General features: G+C 40.4%; 1 protein-coding gene across 13 annotated transcripts in view; it reads left to right on the top strand.

Annotated features, from left to right (window-relative positions):
- The window catches only part of CUL2 (cullin 2), a 109,739-nt gene that overhangs the window by 723 nt on the left and 89,026 nt on the right, over window positions 1-19,990 (top strand). For 3 of the 13 annotated variants that reach the window (XM_039523116.1, XM_039523117.1, XM_039523118.1), the window contains exons 1-4: window positions 2,977-3,195; window positions 8,097-8,235; window positions 17,809-17,911; window positions 18,585-18,679. In XM_039523116.1, the coding sequence (XP_039379050.1) occupies window positions 8,117-8,235; window positions 17,809-17,911; window positions 18,585-18,679 (317 nt within the window). In that variant the 5' untranslated portion in view covers window positions 2,977-3,195; window positions 8,097-8,116. Of the gene's footprint in view, window positions 1-20; window positions 308-388; window positions 486-2,497; window positions 2,919-2,975; window positions 3,196-3,294; window positions 3,427-4,199; window positions 4,221-8,096; window positions 8,236-17,808; window positions 17,912-18,584; window positions 18,680-19,990 lie in introns of those variants that run through there. The other 10 variants (XM_039523106.1, XM_039523109.1, XM_039523112.1 and 7 more) reach the window with 10 other exon arrangements.

The raw sequence follows: 19,990 nt of genomic DNA on the forward strand, positions 1-19,990 counted from the left end.
AAGGTAAAAGGGGCTTATTGTCTCCTATATGATTTGCATCTGTGGCCAGGGTTGCAAAGATACAGTCCCTCTTGTATGACCCAAACTCTCTTGGGTTTTGTTCTCCTCCCCGTCCTAAGCAGTGACCACAGAAGTCATCATCTTGCTCACTGACTAACAGTGTTCTGGGTGGGGAGAGATACAAATAGCCAGGTCCCTGTCAAGAGAAAACTGGCCTAGCCTGCTGGAGGAATGAGAGATGAGCACAATCTGGGAAGGAGATGCCTGAGACCTACTAATATTAGGAAGGAATTGATAGACTATGAAGGTAAAAGATTGATGGGTTGTTTGTTTGGGTGGGAGACTTGGAGAAAAGTAGAAAGTACTGTAGTGGGGTGTCTTGTTTCAGAAAGTCCATTCATAAATGACTACATCCTTGAAGGGAGGAGCTGGTTTACAGGTTTGATTCAGCATGATGAGAGAAGAGCAGAAGGGAAGTTTAAGAGGTAAGGGACAGGTGGGGGAAAGTCAACTGTGAGTATATATATAACCTATACAAATGTTAGTTTTACATAAGTTAGTTTACACCTTTTTGAGGGGCCAATGTAGGTAGGCCTGTGGTGGAACTTGGCAATACTGCCCAACTTAGACAAACCGCAAAAGGGATCATTAAGCAAAACAGCAGCCTGCTAAGTTAAGTTATGTCTTGGCTAAGAAAATGTTCACTCTTCCCAGTGATTGGCAACTGCTGATTCCCACAGCATATCCTCAATGAAAGCTGAAGAGGCAGCTATGCAGAATACCATGAGGAGTCATTGGGGGTGGGAGGTACGTAATGGGTCAGACCAAAGGTCCATCAAACCCAGTATCCTGTCTTTCAACAGTGGCCAATGCCAGGTGCTCCCGAGGGAATGAACAGAACAGGTAATCATCAAGTGATCCTTTCCCTGTTGTTCATTCCCAGCTTCTTTGGCAAACACCACATCTGCTCATCCTGGCTAATAGCCATTGATGGACCTATCCTCCATTAATGTATCTATTTCTTTTTTGAACCCTGTTATAGTCTTAGCATTCCACAACATCCTCTGGCAAGGAGTTCCACAGGTTGACTGTGTTGTGTGAAAAATACTTTTTGTTTTAAACCTGCTGCCTCTTAATTTAATTTGGGGACCCCCTAGTTGTTGTGTTATGAGAAGGAGTAAATAACACTTCCTTATTTACTTTCTCCACACCAGTCATGATTTTATACACCTCTAGCATATCCTCCCTTAGTTGTCTTTTTTTCCAAGCTGAAAAGTCCCAGTTTTATTAATTGCTCCTCATATAGAAGCTTTTCCATACCCCTAATAATTTTTGTTGCCCTTTTCTGAACCTTTTCCAGTTCCAATATTTCTTCTTTTGAGATGGGGTGACCACATCTGCATGCAATATTCAAAATGTGGGCATACCATGGATTTATATAGAGGCAATATGATATTTTCTGTCCTATTATCTATCCCTTTCTTAATTATTCCCAACATTTTGTTTGCTTTTTTGACAGCTGCTGCACATTGAATGGATGTTTTCAGAGAATTATCCATGACTCCAAGATCTCTTTCTTGAGTGATAACAGCTCATTTAGACCCCATCATTTTATATGTATAGTTGGGTTTATGTTTTCCAATGTGCATTACTTTGCATTTATCAACAGTGAATTTCATCCACTATTGTATTGCCCAGCCACCCAGTTTTGTGAGATCCTTTTGTAGCTCTTTGCAGTCTGCCTGGGACTTAACAATTTTGAATAATTTTGTATCATCTGCAAATTTTGCCACCTCACTGTTTACCCTTTTCCCAGATCATTTATGAATATGTTGAATGGGACTTGTCCCATTACAGACTCCTGGGGGACATCACTATTTACTGCTCTCCATTCTGAAAACTGACCATTTATTCCTACCTTTTGTTTCCTATCTTTTAGTCAGTTACCAATCCATGAGGACCTTCCCTCTTATCCCATCACAGATAGGAGCGTATCAAGCTGTGAGAATATCAGGGGTAGTGGGATATTTGTTATAAATTATGTGGAGAAGTGGGTGAGAGCTCTAAGTAATCACACGTGGACTGCCTTCACTAGGGGAAAAAGTGTTCTTAACTTGTGTGTAAACTACAAACTGGCTTGTCATCTTGTGTGGGTTAAATCGATTAAGAACACCTTCTTTGTTCTCACAGTGGGGCGAGGAAGGCCTTGGGGGAGTTGATAGTGGAGACAGCAGGGGAGTTAGCTGTGAATGTGTGTTTAGAGATGTAGGTATTTCGTTATAAATGCCTTTGACTAGCCTTGAAGTGTATGTCTTGTATTATAGGCGTCTTCTTTATTTACAGTAGTTATTTTCAGTTTAGTCTGACTCTGAATAAAATAGTAAATAACAAGATAATGCAGAGCGGGCTTTTTGGAAGGGGGAGGGAGGTGGGAGGGCTGTATGCCCCGCCTCCCACTCTTCCTCGCAAGAGGCACTCCCTCGCCTCTTAGGGAATTGGACTCTATTAGAGTATAGGATGAGACCTTCCTGGGCGGACAGATTATCCCACATCTCCCTGCTAAAGGGTTTCTTGTACTGTATCTATTCCTGTGTTTTTAATTCTAGGAAGGTTGGAGGCATGCGGAGTGGGGGATGTGTGTGCTGCAGTTGTATGGGAGGACGCAGCATTGGTGTGTGTGCAGGATGTGAGGCAAGTGCATAGGGAAGCCAAGTGGGTGCAGTAGCTGTGGTGCCGTGGCAGAGCTGGGACTGTGGTGCTGGAGACCGGTGTGACGGAATCCCATGTGCGTAACTTCGATTGCCCCTACGAGACTCCATTTCAAGCTGTGAGTGCAGCGCACCCCGGAGACTGATTTATTGCGATGTGCAGAAGACCGGGAGGCGGGAGCATGCGCAGAAGAGAGCATATTGAAGCTGGTGAGTAACGCATGCGCACTGTGGAGAAAGGCAATAAATCCGAACGAGCAGCGCGAAGCATGCGCATGCGGGCCCCGCGCTAAGGGGAATTCAATTAGTTATTTACGGTAACAGAAGTCGAAAGAATTTAGAACCTCTGCGCTTCCCGTAGTGCGGACTGTACCAAGCCGGCCGGGGGAGAGGTGCATCGCGGCCAGGCCCGGCCGTTCGCCCAGCGCCTTTGGGCAGACGCACGCAGTGGCCGGCTGTGTGAGTTGAGGCGCACGCAGGGAGGCGGGTGAGTATCAGGCAGGCCCGGAGTGCGATGGGGCCGGAGTGTAGGGAGGCTTCCCCTCCCACCCCGCGCTCTGCAGTGCAGTGGCGGCGCCGGCGGAGAGACGGGGCTGGGGGCCGCGGCTGGGTAATGGCAGCGCTGTGAGGAGGGGGAGCGGGGCAGGGACTGCAGCCGCAGGACACGGAGGAGGGAGGCCGGCCGGCCGGCTCCGCAGACTCAGGCCTCTGCTGCCAGGTAACCCCGCGCTGGAGGCGCCTCCGGCTTCCCAGCGAACGCCGGGGGGAAGCGGAGCGAGGGCTTCCCCCGGCTCCGAGGGGGCATGACCTCCTCGCGCACGGCCTGGATCCGCCGGGCCCGGCTCGGGGGGTATGTTACCGCCGAGCGCATTTGCTGGCCCTGCGCCTCACGAGAGGCTGACTCCTTCCTCCCCCCCCGGGATCTGTTGGCTGCTCCCCAAAACCTCTCGCCCTCGTGACGGGTTTTGTTCTCCTCCCCACGCTGAGCCCCGCCGGGTTGAGGTCCCGGCCATGTTTGGCTCTTTGCACCCGCTCTGAGTTGTTCCTAGCAGGCCCCGGCATCCGCCTCCGGGGAAATGTTACACCCCCGTCCCCACCAGTTTCACTTTTGGTTTGGGAGTGAATAATGTGGGTGTGGAGGGGCAGGGAGGTGAGGGGCCCACCGCCCGCTCCTGGGCGATTTCCAGGACCCTGGCTGCTGGACTTGGCCAAGTTAGATCTTTTCCGTGTCCTAACTTAAGTAGCCAATATCTCTTCCGCTGGCTGGCCCCCCCGCACTCCACCCTTGTGTCTCTTGGGGGACCTGCATGTGGGCACACAATCTGCATTTATCACATTTAATAGCCCCCCACTCATAAATAGAACATATGACGATGGGAACCAAAGGCTAAGAAAACCAAAGGCTGTCTGCTGCTTCTAATGTATAATGGGGTTAAAGTGTATCTACCTGGTTTTTCACTAGTGCAAACCCTTGGTGTAGAGAAGACCTGAACTGATGCATCTTGCTCTGAAGTAAGCTGCACTAGTTTGTTACTTCTTATATTCGTGCAGTGTGTCCACGTTGTAGCTACACTTAGACACAGGAGTGTTTGTGTAACACCCAGTTACAGACAAGCCATACTGAAATTTCCGAGGATTAATTAGTTCATCTAAAAATGTTTTGAAATTATAAAAAGAAATTATGTAAATATTTTATTGCAGTTTTAACTCCAGCAGTGTATCCATCTCCAATAAGCACTCTATCTCAAACCAGTTAATATTTGACATTTGTGGGTTTATTTTTTTGTCACAAAGGATCTGAAACTGCTATACAGATTACATATCTTCAGCACCACTGAAATACAGCTTCATTGGTCCTGTATAACTCATGGGGGAGATAGTTTCTCATGACAGGAAGAAAACTCTTCCTTGTGTAGAGATACTTAGAGAGAATTGGGGCAGCAACAAACTGGTGCACAGCCCTTTTATTGACATGTGAGGACATGGCTATTAATCTCTGCTCATACAAAAAGTGCCATGGGAGCCTTCGAACTCTTAAACAGCAGAGATGACTTCTGCTTAGGTCTCATCAAAAGTGTTCCCACTTATTTTAATATAATTGTGTGATTAATCCTTTTAGATAAAGACCAGTTACTAATTTTTGTTGGTTGCCAAAGACACGCTTTATTGGGGTTTGTTTCTTAGTTTTTTAGTGGAGTTCATCTTCCTTTTGGAAGACATACCCCTCAAATCTCTTCCTTTCCTGGGATTTATTATAACTTGTTGCCATTTTTGTCAATTCATGTTAATAGTAGCAATATTATTTCTGGATTCTGGACAATACCTTTTCTTTAAACCTAGTAGTGTCCATTTTATAAATGTTTTGAATGTTTATACTAAACTGAAAACACTAATACATCATTTGGTGTGTGTTAATAGTAGTAAGTTTGTTTTTTTAGCAGTAAAAAGGGTCCTGTTCTAGGACAGTATCTTGATAGTCTCATCTGTATAAATGTCCATCAAGCTACAATACTACTCAGAATCCTACTAAGCTCTCTGCCTTCATGTTATTCTAGTGATGAGTTCCACGGGCCAATTTTTTTATAAGTATTTCCTTTTATCAGTTCAAAACTGGCTGCTTTTTAAATTTTATTAAATTTCCATTTGTTATTGTGGGAGTAGGGAAATAGATGTGCCTGATCTACTGTCTCTTAAATCGTGCATTATTTTGTATGCTTTTCCCGTCTTCCCACTTTGTGTCCTCTCAAACTACACAGACCTAATCTTTGCAGTCTTTATATGTAAGTTTTTCCATGCATCCAGAAATCCCTGACAAAGGCAATCTGAACACCTTCTATTTCTACTATATCCGTTTTAGAGAAAGTGGCCAATATTAAATACAGTCTACTGACACTTTTTGTCTTTTTGGCTGCCATGGCATATTGAAAAGAGGTGTGTTTGTGTGGTGTGTTTTTTAAATGTATGCATTTGACAGCACTTGGTCAATTTCAACTATTTTGTTCATGGCCAGGTGCTCTTTTGTCTCATGCGCAAGCATGCACTTCTGTAGGGGGAATACATGTGTACAGTCTTTCCTGTGCCCTGCAAAGGAGTATACCAGTAGCATAAAAAGCTGCTCCTGTTCCCGAGTTTGGGACCCAGATTGAGTTGGCTTTTATCTAAAGATATCCGGATCTTTGCTTCCTTGTATAGGACAGGCTTTACCTTACCTACTTCTCAGAATTTTGACTCTTTGAAGCACTGATATTCTACCTTCATTCTGAGGCCAGCTGTAAATGGCCTTGTTTCTATTGCTTTCAAGCAATCCCTGCTGACCTCAGATTCTGTTTGGACATTGTATAGAGGCCGTACACAGCAACTATGTAATCCACTGGGCTAGGAACCATTCAGTAAGGAGGCAAGATTATTGCCAAAGTACAGAATGCCACTTAGGATAGTTTTCAGCCAGTAGTGAAGACTCCATCCAGTAGTTACTATGTAGTAGGTGAGTGTGCTGACACATGCAGTGAATTCAGTGCATGTTACTAGGCTAGTCCTCTTCAAGTTGATCAGCTTTGTCATAAATAGGGAGTCATTACTCCTTGAGAAAGGAGACTATTTTTCTCTCGGAACAAGACAGTTAAGGTCATTGAACAATAATCCTTTCAAGGCTTCAGTGTAAAACATGAATAATTTTCCAACAGATCAAGATACATAACAAAGGATGGGCTATCTGGATGATGATGAACTTTCAGTGTTGTTCAAGGTGGCTGAATTAAACCTGTAACTGAGTGCCTAAGGATTGTCACTTCAGTATTGTAGGAGATCACATTGTAATACTGCAGTGCACAACTCAAAATTTTACACTGCACTTCTGACTTTAAGGATGGGCTGCCTCCTTCTGTCCCTCCTTCTCATACAAAAGTTCATAAGTACTACAGAACCTTGTGTATTCAAGCAGTGCCAATATGAAGGATTGTGAGGAGGCATCTCTAATTAAGAATGTACAAATACAGATTTTTTTCTGCATCTCATGGACCAAGCACTGCGAGTAGTTGAGCTACAGAATGCTGTACTCTTCAGTGTCCATTGACTATTTGTCAGGTCCTTGCAGGTACTAAATCATGAAGATATGAAAGTGCAGGGATTCAATTAGAATAGTGTAAGTACCTGATACGTACATAGAGCTCACCATGATCATCTCAAAGTCTCAAGGGTAGAGTCTGTCCAATTCACCATCAAGTGTTAGGAACTATGTAACAGCATGTGAAGAGCATAAGCCTAACTCTTAACTGAAAGGGATAAGGAAGAAACTTTTATCTTATGGGAATAACCTTCCTTGCCCATAGACCCATTGTCTATGCAGGGTTTCTTAATTTTTGTTTCTTGCTGCTGCCAGACACAGCCTGCTGTGCTAGCTAGACCACTGGTCTGATCTAGTATGGTAATTACTGTGTTTTAAGTTGACTGTCATCCCTTAACCTATGGCTCACTAGTTTGATCACAACATGTGGCATCAACTTTACCTGGTTTTAGGATTACCAAGTATTCACATAACATTATTAAAACCATTTGGAAAGAATGTGTTGCCTAAGCTACTAACACTTGCTCATTCTGTTAACAGCATTTGGACGAATTCAAATACCATTTTTGAAATACATTTCTTCAGTGGGTTACAATGTTAACCCTTTGCTTATTTTGTGTGTGCATGTGAAAATATGTATAGTCAGTATAGCAAATTTATACTTGTGTTTTCCAGAGGAATACACAACTTTTTGACAAGCAAAAATACAGAACTACTTTTTCATAGTTAATCATCAGAGTAAGAGGTGGATGGCTAGAGTTTTGTGCATGATCTGACAAATGTTCATGACAGATATTGGTGGTCTGAGATGTGTAGGACACACAATACTAACTTGTTTATATCTTTAATGTATTCAGCATGCTTGTACGTCATTTGACTAAGTAAGCTCCTTAGGGCAGGGACAATATTATTTTGTTCGGAAGCAACCAAATCACAATTCATAAAGTTGTACACATTCAATGTTCCTGTTAAAAGTGCATTATAAAACACACTGTTCAGTGCAGTTTGACAGATGTTACTTTTTAGAGACCTTAACTTTAGTCTTCATAGACTTTGACTTTGTGTGACCTTAATATTAGAATAAGAGGTGCATATTTAATTTTTACATAGGGTCCTTGATGCACAATATTACACCAGTGTACATAGTTATAATATAAAGAGAAAGTTTAAAGGTGATGCTTTTAAAGAAATTACTATTTGCTTTAAAGGAAGAAGAGTTTCAGGGATCTACCAGTTACTTTCTAAAAACTCTTGAAACATGCTGTTTGACTGCTTCTTAATATTTAGGAGGTTGATATTTAACACTTTTTTTTTCTCCCCTACAGATTAACACTAAATCCCCACAATGTCCCTGAAACCACGAGTAGTTGATTTTGATGAAACATGGAACAAACTTCTAACAACAATTAAAGCTGTTGTAATGTTGGATTATGTTGAAAGAGCGACATGGAATGACCGCTTCTCGTATCCTTTAAACAAAATTTTGCCTTTATTTTTCTACATATGAATATACTTAGCACAGAGTGGCCCTCACACTTTGTAACACAGTAATGTGGGCTTGATCCAAAGCCCATTAAAACGAATGAGATTATTTCACTGACTTCAATGAGTTTTGGATGAGGCGTTGAGAGGAAGACCTGTGGTTTTATAGAAATGTAATTGTTTTCCACTGTTTTTGTATAGAAGTGGAAATAATCAAATCTGTTTTTCACATTGCTTTCAGCAGGATAAATCTTAATAGGTGTAACCAGAGCAGTTTTAACTGTTTTCTTTCCCTTCCAAAGAGGTGTGTTGTCTGTGTGTTTAAACTCATTTATATCAGTCTTCCACTATCCTGGAACTGTTCTTTGTTCAAAACCTTTATGGGTTGAGACTCCCCATCCTTATAAGCAAGCTATTTTAATTATACATGGAAGTAAAACCACTTATTGGTTCTAAGTATTCTTGATAGCATGTAAAGATGTAATTGTTATAACTTAAATCACATCCTTAATTAATAGTGGCCAGGGCAAAAACTTCTGCCACGTTATAAACTCACATCCTGCTTTAATGCCATTTACCATTTTATTCTTCTCCAACAGCCAAAGATAAATAATTTTTTCTTAAATGTAGTTTGTAGTGATACTCACCCTTCTCTCTTTTACGTATAGTCTTACGATGTGAAGGATCTTCTGTTTTGAGAGAGAAGCGTTGTTGCAACTAAAATAGGCTTGTAGAATAATTAAGAGGCATAACCTACTGACTTTTTTTTTTCCTTCCCCTTCAGGGGGAAAAGCTGCCGTGTAGTGGGGAATAATGGGTGAATTCTAAGTGACTTCTCGGAGACTCACCTGCAATCTGAATCCTTCTGACAAGCAGTAATTTTCAGATCTAAGAGTCCAGATACTATAGAGCAGATTTTGATACATAGATTTCTACCACATAAATTTACAAAAAGTGAAGAAGAGCCTTTTGAGTCTACGTCCTGTTTAACAAGCTGTGCTTGCATTACAGAGTAGATGGCTTTCTATTGTGTCCATGTTACTGTCCCTAAAGAACAACATAAAATTGAGTTGGTTGCAAGTCCACTTACACCTCGCTTTCAAGGACAATAAATTCTCTGATGGCTGTTGCATTGGAAACCCTTTTATAATTGCACTTCTGGAGTCACGACTTCTCAATCTGTCTTTAGGACAACCAGATTTTAAAAGCACTGTTACTTCTGTAGTTTAAAAAGTCACTACTGATTTGGTTTGAGAGGACTTGCCTTTTGTCAAATTGTTCTGTTACTCTTTAACCATAAGTGCAACTCATGAAAACCAAAAATAAGCTGTTTAAGAACAGCATGTTCCAATCTCAAAAGGCTGCATAAATCAAGGTTGTAGCTCTGAGCTGTAGAAGTTAGCCAGAATTTTGAAAAAATAATAATTCAAAATACTTACAAATTTACATGTACGTTTTACACTCTTCAAGAGCCTGCAAAGGAATAAGATAAGTGTTTCTGCCCTGATAATCACCCACCACAGCATTTTTTTCTTTTTAAATTGTATATGGGAGCCTTTGTTTTAAAAATCCAAGCTGGCAGCATTTCTCATATTTCAGAAACATTTGAAATTGTTATTCCATAAATCACTGGAGCTGAATTTTTTTAATCTGTTTCAAAATATTACCTTTTTCCTATATAAACCCAATTTGTAACTTTTGTGTGAGGAACATGGAGATTATTTTTGAACCATACATGACCAATTTTATACTGATCCCCCTTCAGAACTTATTCTGCAGCTCACTGAACATCAGTCAACTAGAGAACGCACACTAGCAGACTCCCAAATTTTGCTTAGTGGAGGCCGTTGGTGTAATTCCTAGGACCCCAGTGGTCATAAACTCTTAACTCCATGTCTAGGAAGGTGGCAGCATAGTGACTATTTTGGCATTTTGCAGCTATAGGAGAGGAGATCTTCTTGGAATACCCTCTGCACCTGTGTAGCATGATGAGCTTCTGTCAGCTTGTAGTTCCTAAGTAAAGATTGGCTCTTTTTGGAGCTGCTTCTAGCTTAAGTAAATTATATACTTCAACACAAGTCTCATTGGTGGGTATTCAAAACTTAATGACATTACCAATTTTTTTTTCTATACAGTTAGTGTTAGGGCTTGGCTACACTGCCGCTTTACAGCGCTGCAACTTTCTCGCTTGGGGGTGTGAAAAAACACCCGCCTGAGCACAGCAAGTTACAGCGCTGTAAAGCGCCAGTGTAAACAGTGCCCCAGCTCTGGGAGCGCGGCTCCCAGCGCTGTAAGCTTAATCCCCACAGGGAGGTGGAGTACCCGCAGCGCCGGGGGAGAGCGCTCCCGCAGCGCCGGGGGAGAGCGCTCCCGCAGCGCCGGGGGAGAGCGCTCCCGCAGCGCCGGGGGAGAGCGCTCCCGCAGCAGCGCTTTGGAGTTTCGAGTGTAGCCATGCCTTTAGTTTATTTCAGATTTGGAATGATCATTTAGTAATTCAGATGTTCTTGCAGTGACACTTAAAAAAAATAAAAAGCTAGTTTTAAAAAGCCAGCTTATGTGGTTGGTTTTTTTTTAAAGTGGATGTCTTGCTTAAATGAACATAAGTTGTTCCAATCTAAACTATCTCTTAAGATAGTAACGATTTTAGATACCTCTACCCTGATATAACACGCCCGGATATAACGCGGTAAAGCAGTGCTCGCGGGGGGGGCGGGGCGCAGATGTGCACTCGCAGATCAAAGCAAGTTCAATGTAACGCGGTTTCACCTATAACGCGATAAGATTTTTTTTGGCTCCCGAGAACAGCATTATATCAGGGTAGAGGTGTATTTGCAAGAGCTTTAACCTTGTACTAATTTTTCTTAAATGTGTATTAAGGAAATGTTACACCATTTGCCTTTATTTTTCTTGCTTTTTATTAGACTTGGTAACCTAGAGAAGTAATGTGGCTAAAGATTTTGAACTGTGTAGTATTAAAACTCTCTCACTATTTAGCATGCTTACTCATTATACCAACATTGATCAGTCTGATCTGTTTATACTATCAACTTTTTAAATAAACCGATGGTATAACCAGAAGATGGTATGAAGAATTGAGAGGAGGAAGTATTTAGTTTTTAAATGTGGTATGGTATTAAACTTCATATTTACAGTGAATAACTTAATATTGTTACAGAAAAAGGAATCCAGTTGATTCTAGACCACATTTTGTAGCAGTGTATTATCGTACTCTGCAAAAATGGAGACCTACTTGCAGTAGTTGAGATGGGCGTGGGTGGTCAAAGTGAGTCCTGGCATTTCAGTGAGGGATGGTCTTCTCAAAGGATAACCTCACTTCTGGAATTTGCTTCTCCTCTCTATTCCAACAGAGCCTGAGGTTTGTTCTTCTTTTTGTAGGGTTGTCTTTTTATTTAGAGCAATTCTCTTTAAAATGAGGAAAAAGGATAAATGAGTTTGGGATACCAACTGAATAGTGTTACTTGCTTCTGATAAGGAGCACCTCATAGACTCTCTATTTAAAGCATGACTCATTTTTCGTTACCTTTTGACCTTCAGATTTCCTCTGTCTGCACCTCTGCAGAAATAAAACCGGTCTGGCGTTATTTCACTATGCAGTGTTACCACAGTACAGATGCCAGTTTGGTTTTGTTTAAAACTTGTTACTGTAAGTATCTTAGCTATTGAGAGTAACTTTTTAATTTAGAAAGTTAATGTGTTAAACAAATTGGTGTGGCAAAGCTTCTAAGCAGTAACTTGCAGGACACCTGTACTTTTATCAGATTTTATTGGGCTAAGGTAGCTAACTGCTGCTTTTTTTTTTTATTTCAGACACTGTTTAACAGTAAAAGTAAATCTTTAGAAAGAGGATGTTCAACAGTGCAGAATAGTGTGGTGGTTTGTTTTTCCTTTTTTTCTGTTCCACAATATCAAGGTCCACATTTAATTGAGAATTCCAGGTGCCTTTGCTTTTAATGCCTGCATAGTCACTTTTTCAGCCAACCAAATCGACTGACGGACACCCGAAATAAAGGACCCTGTATATAGAATATTTCAATTGGGTATAAAATGCCAGCAGCATTTCCTGCTCTTTTCCCCCTAACATCTCACAAAGGATTCTGCCAGAGACTAGAAATCTGGGAGTCTGGATATACATTTTTGTATTATTTTTTTTTGGCACTCCCATCTTAATTACATTTTTAAATAGGATGCCAGCATAATTCTTTTCACATTGGAGTCTGTTGAATGGGCATGGCTGCCAGTCTTCAGCATGGGATGTGTCCTTCCCTTGTCAGCTGGTTCCAGAGATTTCTCGTACGGACAAGTCATCTGGAAGTTCTGCTTCTGTCTGATGCATATCAGTTCAGGGACTTCTGCTACTATATAATTCTAATCTGGATGGGTTTTTGAACCTTGGGATGTGAGTATTCAGGAGGATTTGGGGACTTCAGAGGTTATGTTGATAATATTTATTTATCCTCTCTAGATTCTCTCCTTAGCCTGAGGTGAGCCTAGTTTTGCATTGCTGGCTCAGGCACAGTGCAAGTGGCAGCTGCCATTGACAATGTCACACACATGCTCTTGCAACTTTTTCTCTCTACCTGAGGACATCTGCCAGTTGGGCCTCAACTTATTTGGCATTGGCCAGCTGTCAGGTTTAGGGGCTGAAATAAAAGGACAGCTGCCTTCCATTATTCAGGATAACTCCTTGCATAGTAGAAGCAGAATTTCATCCCATCTCCCAAAAGGACAGGAGAGACCTCAGAACAGAAATGGGTAGGCATGTCTTAAAGTTTGGAAATTTGTTTTTGGGACATATTAGCAGGGATTTTTAATCTCCCTTTTCTTTCTTAGAGGCACTTCTCTTGTGAGGGAAGAGGTATTTCTTTTAACAAACTGAGGACAAGTTTGGCTGAGGAATCACCTCCAGTATCACTAAGCTAGCTATGTATGTGAACTCTCACCTTTTTTTTGCCTCTGTTTCTAGAGCCAACAGTTTAGAAGAAAAATCTGTGAAGTACTCAAAATCTAAACATAATTCTATGTCTCACTGCTACTCATAAGGCTCTTCCACTTCAACCAAGAAAGAAAGTGAGCCCACTCTTGTGCCAGGGTGGGGAAGGAAGAACCCCAAAAACTTTTTCCCTCTTATTCCTGATACTGTGTTCAAGAGAGTCTGTCTGTCTGATTCAGTTACTATTTGACTCCAGTGGCCAGAAAAGGCCAGAGAAGCTGCAGATCCAACCTGATTAAATATTTTTCTGAAGGGTCAAACAGCAGTTTGTGATACTAGTGCACAAATGATAAAGAAAATTATTTGTTTAGAGTGGGAAGCCCCTGTGAAATCCAAACAGTATAGACAGTTGCTTATATTCAGTATGCTTACAGAAGCCAAGAAGTAATTATGCAGATTCCTCAAGTAACTGTGGCTTCAGCTGTAGTTTCTTAGTTGAGTATAAAGTTTTTTCCAGATAAGGGATACTGATCTATTTGGTTTTTTGGGAAGTATTCTGATCATAGAATATCAGGGTTGGAAGGGACCTCAGGAGGTTATCTAGTCCAACCCCCTGCTCAAAGCAGAACCAATCCCCAACTAAATCCCTAAATGGCCGCCTCAAGGATTGAACTCACAACCCTGGGTTTAGCAGGCCAATACTCAAACCACTGATCTGTCCCTCCCCATGCAGCGGCAGGTGTTTTGACAGAAGCCTGAATTTATTTTAATAGGCTAGCCTTGAATAATGAGTTAGGTCTGTCAGGGCAAGCAAATTTAAGTTTAGTACTGAGAGAGAATTCTGCCATCTGCATTTCTGGCAGATTGTCTCATTTGACACTATTAAATTCTCTACTTTTGCTATCACTTCTAACCTAGGCAGGTGAGCTTGCTTACCTGGAAGGCAGATGGATAGGTGAAATAGGTTCATCTGTGTTTTATTTAACAAAAGCTTGTGTTGAGTCATTTGGGCAACGCAGTTATGGCATCTAGTGAAAGGGACAATTCCTTTACTGTCTACAAGGATGGAAGATTTTCTGAACCTGGAGCTATAAGAAAAGAGAAAATTCTCCATACATTGGCAAGGCTTGGAATGAAGATGGGAAGGGGAACTAGAGTTAATTTCCAGAGCCTCTTTAGATCCAGCAAAAGCCAATTTGACGCTTCTTTATCGCACTAAAGTAAAGGCAAACTCTCTATATATTAAAGATAAACAAACTATCACATATACACAGGATATGCTCTGGAGCTACTTGAATCCTGCTCCTCACAACAAATTATCCCCAGCTTTCTCCAGTCTGGTAGTGACAGCCACCTCTAATTTTTGGAAACTGAGGCACTTAAGTTATCCCACTGAGAGAGCAGTATTTAGGGAAGTTGATTCTGTATTCTTTGTGGTCCCCAGGAAGAATGGCACAGTGAGCGCTTCTGGCACTTGAAGGCACATCTTGCTCATGAAAATCAGCAAGCTCAGCATGGAAACTCTGGTTTCTATCACTTTGTCTATCCAGAGTTATTGGTACCCTCATGAGGTTGCTGTGTACTGTGGTGTTGTGTATAAACATCTTGCCTTGGACCCATGAGGACTCTGCAAGTTTGATCCTCAGAAGCTGGCTACACAGCTCCCTGAAGGAGAAGCTAAAGATTCCACCAAGAGATATGGATATGAGTCTGCTCAGTTTGAGCATGAAGGGAACCATGAGTCAAAACTTGTCTTCTGTTACCACATGAGTTTGGAACTATCAGCCTATGAAAGACCTACAGTCTTGCCTGGACTAAGCACCTGTCTTTATCCATGTCAAAGTCTTGACTATAGAATAGTAAATAAGCAGCAGAATCCTGGAGTCTCTTTTCTCTAGAGATACCAAAGTCCTACTTCAGTGGATTCAGTTGCTTGCTTTTATTCAAGAAGGTTCACGCTTGACTCTGCAATAGAGTGGATAAGCAGGCTGCAGCTTCACCTGGGAGTAAGTGTATAAATGAGAGGGTTTTGTTAACTTTAGTATCCCAGTGGGGAGTTACCAAGTTTTGGACACATCTCAATGCAAAGGTGTACTTTTCAAGGACAAGAATGCCAGGGAGTTGGTGTCTTGGTAACCATGGCTAAGCCACTGCCTGTATGCTTTCTCTCCCCCGCCCCAGTCAGGATCTCCCCAAAATCAGAGTGCATAGAACTATTCACCGATCTCCGTCCAGGAGGATGTGGTGGCATTCTGTAATGGAGAATTTGAGACCACTCCTACCATCATTCTGCCGCACCTTCTGTGTTTGGGTTCCACCCCTGCAGCCAACCCCAGCCTGTCTGTTGACAAGGAAAAAAATGAGATTACTTAGTCTACACTATTTTGTTTGCTGTGCTACAGTATTGTGGAAAGTGGGCTACATTTGCATGTTGTTTCCCTGAAAAATCAGGCAGCCTGCTGAAAACTAAGATGTCATATACCCATAGAAATTCCTTCCTGAAGAAAATGGATGTGTTCCAACATGGCAACATAGTGAATGTCCTCAATTCCCCAGAGAAAACCTACTGTGTCCATTCATCCCATGTATCAAAATTTCTCAAACTGACTAATCCGCACTCTAAGTTATCAATCTGGAAATACAGCTAGGTCTTGCCTTTTCTAATGTGGCATCCCTATGAATAATTGGCATGGTGCCAACCACACTGTTAAATGATTGATAAATTTGTTTTACCAGGATTTCCACCCAATATTTCCTTCCCTCTTTGCACGCTGAGGAGAACCCTTCTTGTAATCTGACACTGCGTGGAGTATTATGTTAATATAAAACTTTACAGTTCTTGGCTTTTAAGATGCCAGCTGCCACATAAACCCCTTTCTGGCTTGTTTATTTTTGTACTTCAGTATTTTCATATTATCACTTGCATTTAAAATTAAGAATTAGTTTTGGAAATTTTCTTTGAAACCTCTGTGTATTTTTATTTTTGAATGAGCAAATGCCTGCCTGCTGTCCATTTCCTTTTAAACTTTTAGCAAGCATGCAAACATGCCATCCTAAAATAATGTAGTATATGATTAGAGGAAAATGGGTCACGTGCTATCTTGCAGTTCGGATAATCTTTTTTGTATGCAAAGGTTTATTTCTGATACTGTACTTTTAGCGTGGATGATTACATAAATTTGGATCAGCATGAATGGGTTTCATTTTTTCTTTTGCATTTCTACTTTTAAAAGGTTACTAAGCAATATTTACCTAAAAAAATGATCTAGTGTTTCTAATGCCATCTGTAAGGGAATCATCGTTATTCTAAAATGTATATTGTTTCCTTGACCAAGTGATAGTGTTGGAAAAAAAATTACCTTTTCTAGTAAACTTTCCAAACTACATTCTTTATGCTTGCTTTAGTCTCACTTACCTAAGCAAGTCTTAAGAGCAAAAGTGGATCCATTCTTCAGTGTCAGTTTCTCTCCATATTCCAAAAATAGCGAGCGTAAAAATTCTAATATTGTATTGTGTATATAGGGTGGGGATGATTTTTGGCAAATAAAAAGAATCTATTTTGGTCGAGAGTCAGAAGTAATTATTCAGGTTTTGAGATTACCTAATGTTCGTGTATGGTGGACTTTTTTTTTGTGGGGTTTGTTTGTTTTAGTGTCCTTGTCTAAAAAAGAACCTCCTAGAGATATCCTTTTTTTTGTTTTGTTTTGTTTTGTTAGGAGCTAGGTTAAAGTTAAAATACTGTAAATTCCTAGGAGGTTCTCCTTTAGACAGGCACACTAATAATTTTGTGTTTAAAAAAAAAAAAAAAAGTCACAGCTTCAGAAACCAGTGAAGTTATATTTCTTACAGAGCAAGATAAATACTTCTCAAAAATCCATCTACTTCATTGTTTAGTCTCCACTACAAAAGCCTTCTTTTACTAATACAGTTGTTAAATACACCTCTACCCTGATATAACGCGACCCTACATAATATAAGTTCGGATGTAACGCGGTAAAGTAGTGCTCTGGGAGGGCGGGGCTGTGCACTTCGGCAGATCAAGCAATTTTGATATAATGCGGTTTCACCTATAACATAAGATTTTTTTTTTTTGGTTCCCAAGGACAGCGTTATATCAGGGTAGAGGTGTACTAGGATTCCAGAACATATATAAATTTCTTTCTTAGTATGTGTGGCTGGTAATTCACGGTGTTCATACATCTCTAAAAATGCAATGACGTGGTAACTTAAGACCATTTCCTTTTAGTAAAGCTAATTATGCAAGACTTTAAAAAGTGTGCCTAAATGTAGACTTCTAAATTCATCTTTAACGATAAGGGACTGAATTTTCAACAGTGCTGAGCACTGAATTGTTGGACACCCAGCACTTTGAAAATCAGGCCATTTGTTTAGGTGTCTAAATGTGGACTTTGGCCAGTGTGTTTTAAAAATGTATGCCTAATGTCTTACTGTTCCAAGAAATGGTATCCAAAATATTGTGCATACATCTGTATGACACATTATAACTGTTTGTTTGTTCTGTCCAAAATGTGAAAAACATAAGTATAACCTTAAATTTACAGAGCCTGTTTAAAGAACCTTTTAAACCTTGACTTCAAACTCAGGGACATTTATGCTTTATGTGTGGCCTATCCAGAACCTCTTGGAGAGAGACTTTATACTGAGACTAAATTTTTTTTGGAAAATCATGTACGCCATTTGCACAAGGTAACTATTATATGACTAAAAATATGCATGTTTTGTCACTGTACATAAAGAAATTCTGCAAGTCCTGTGTGGATAGATGTAGCTGACAAGGTTCAGAGTACATATTCTTGCTGCTTTCACTATTCCTTAAAGAGCGTATAAAACATGGTCTCATAACCCAAAATATATCTTAATTTTGTTACATTTTGTTGGCTTGAGGGGGATTGTAAATGTATTTAGTGTGACTGGATAATTTCAACTAAAATTATTTGAATAATTTTCCAAAAGTGTCTTCTACTTCTTTATATTTTACTGGGGGGACAAGTTGAAAATAGGAGTAAGGGGAGAGATGGGGAAGCACAGACAAGTAGATTACAGAAGCATTGTCCAGTTGAGTATTTGCATTATAAACATGTACTCATGACGATATTTCAGCAATTCTATTTTTGTCATTCATATACTGATTGACTCAATCAAACTGTATTTCTCCAGCTTGCAGTATAAATTCAGTTTCCCTGAAATAGGGACTGTCTCAGTTTGTCCTTGTGGCTTGAAGTACACTATTGAAACTCATAGTAATCAATTGACTCTCTTATGCTGTCAAAAATACTGCACATGCATGTATATACAATATTTTGCCATTACATTTGGAAGTAAACTCTTATAAATATGGCTTGTTTTTTTTCCTTCATAGTGTGTTCTGGAATCTGAAGAACAAGTACTGGTTATGTATCATAGATACTGGGAAGAATACAGTAAAGGGGCAGACTACATGGACTGTTTATACAGGTAAATTTTGCCAACAAGTTTTTAAACTAAGTAACTGGAGATCACTGGAGTGAGAATGTTTGAGGAAAAATTTGTAGAGTTGACCAAAGGATGCTGTAGAAGATGATTGCTCACATAATATGCTTGCAGCTGTAGTATGGTTAGAATATGGCCCAGATTGTTAATGACTACAGTGTTATAATTTGATGATGATCTCTATATGAAATAGGTTTGTGGTCTCAATTAGTGTTTAGTGCAGTGGTTCCCAAGCTGTGGTCTAGTGATGATCTGTGGAACACATGCTAGTGGTCAACAGAAAGTTGGCTGGCCAAGTTGTGCCAACTCCCATCTCTGTTTCTACATGCTACACTGCATTAAAGATAGGAGGGAGCTCTGTGTAGCTCGAAAGCTTATCTCTGTTACCCACAGAAGTTGGTCCAAGAAAAGATATTGCCTCACACACCTTATCTCTCTGTAATTTATTAATGTCATTGTATGTAAGAATTGTTTGAGTAAATGTCCACGCAATTTCCATCATTGATGCAAATAGAATCTGATCTTGCATGCAAGGGCTTTTTTAAATAGCAGTGTCCTTCCTTTGGGGTGGCACCTGCACCCTGAATAGCCTCTTGTCCTGTATGCCTTTCGCTTCAGGAGTCCGTGAGGCCTCAACCATCACTCAGTTCCTTCTTACTGCCTGTGACTACAAGATGGAACACTGGCAGCATCTACATCCCTTGCTTCTAGGGATTAGGCTATTACTTTAGTACCTTTTAGGTAGGTTAGAGTAGTTAGAAGGTTAGATTTGTTAGGTTTCACTTTTGCCCACTGACATTTAAAATAAAACCCCTTTATGCATAGCTGTTTTCTTTCTATGCAAAGCAGCACAAGTGAATGAGACCTCCTAGGAGAAGTGGATGAAAAGGACAGGAAAAACCAAGATAATAAAACTATTGTTAACGCTGATGTTCTTAGTCTATATTATGTAAAACTTTAAATGTGACACTTAATTGATTTTTGAAGTGTTTAAGCCTCACAAGTTTGTTTAGGTGAGGACTATCATTGTGTCTCATTTATAATATCTCTTTAAAAATCCTGCTTTTCTCAGGGGGTTTTCTAAATTACTTGCATATTAAGAACTCTATATGAAAACACAAATTTTATTTTTGGTCTCTGGTATAAAGGTGGAAACCTGTATCGTTTCCTACCAACTTGTTGAATGAACATGCTAGGCTTGCGATACAGCGTTCAGTTTTCATATACGTAAAAGTTAGTTTCTAAAATTATTAAATTTACTTACTTTGCATTTTCCTGTTCTTCGAGTGATTGCTC

The sequence above is a fragment of the Mauremys reevesii genome, linkage group 2, assembly GCF_016161935.1.
Source record: "Mauremys reevesii isolate NIE-2019 linkage group 2, ASM1616193v1, whole genome shotgun sequence".
Classification (NCBI taxonomy): domain Eukaryota; kingdom Metazoa; phylum Chordata; order Testudines; family Geoemydidae; genus Mauremys; species Mauremys reevesii.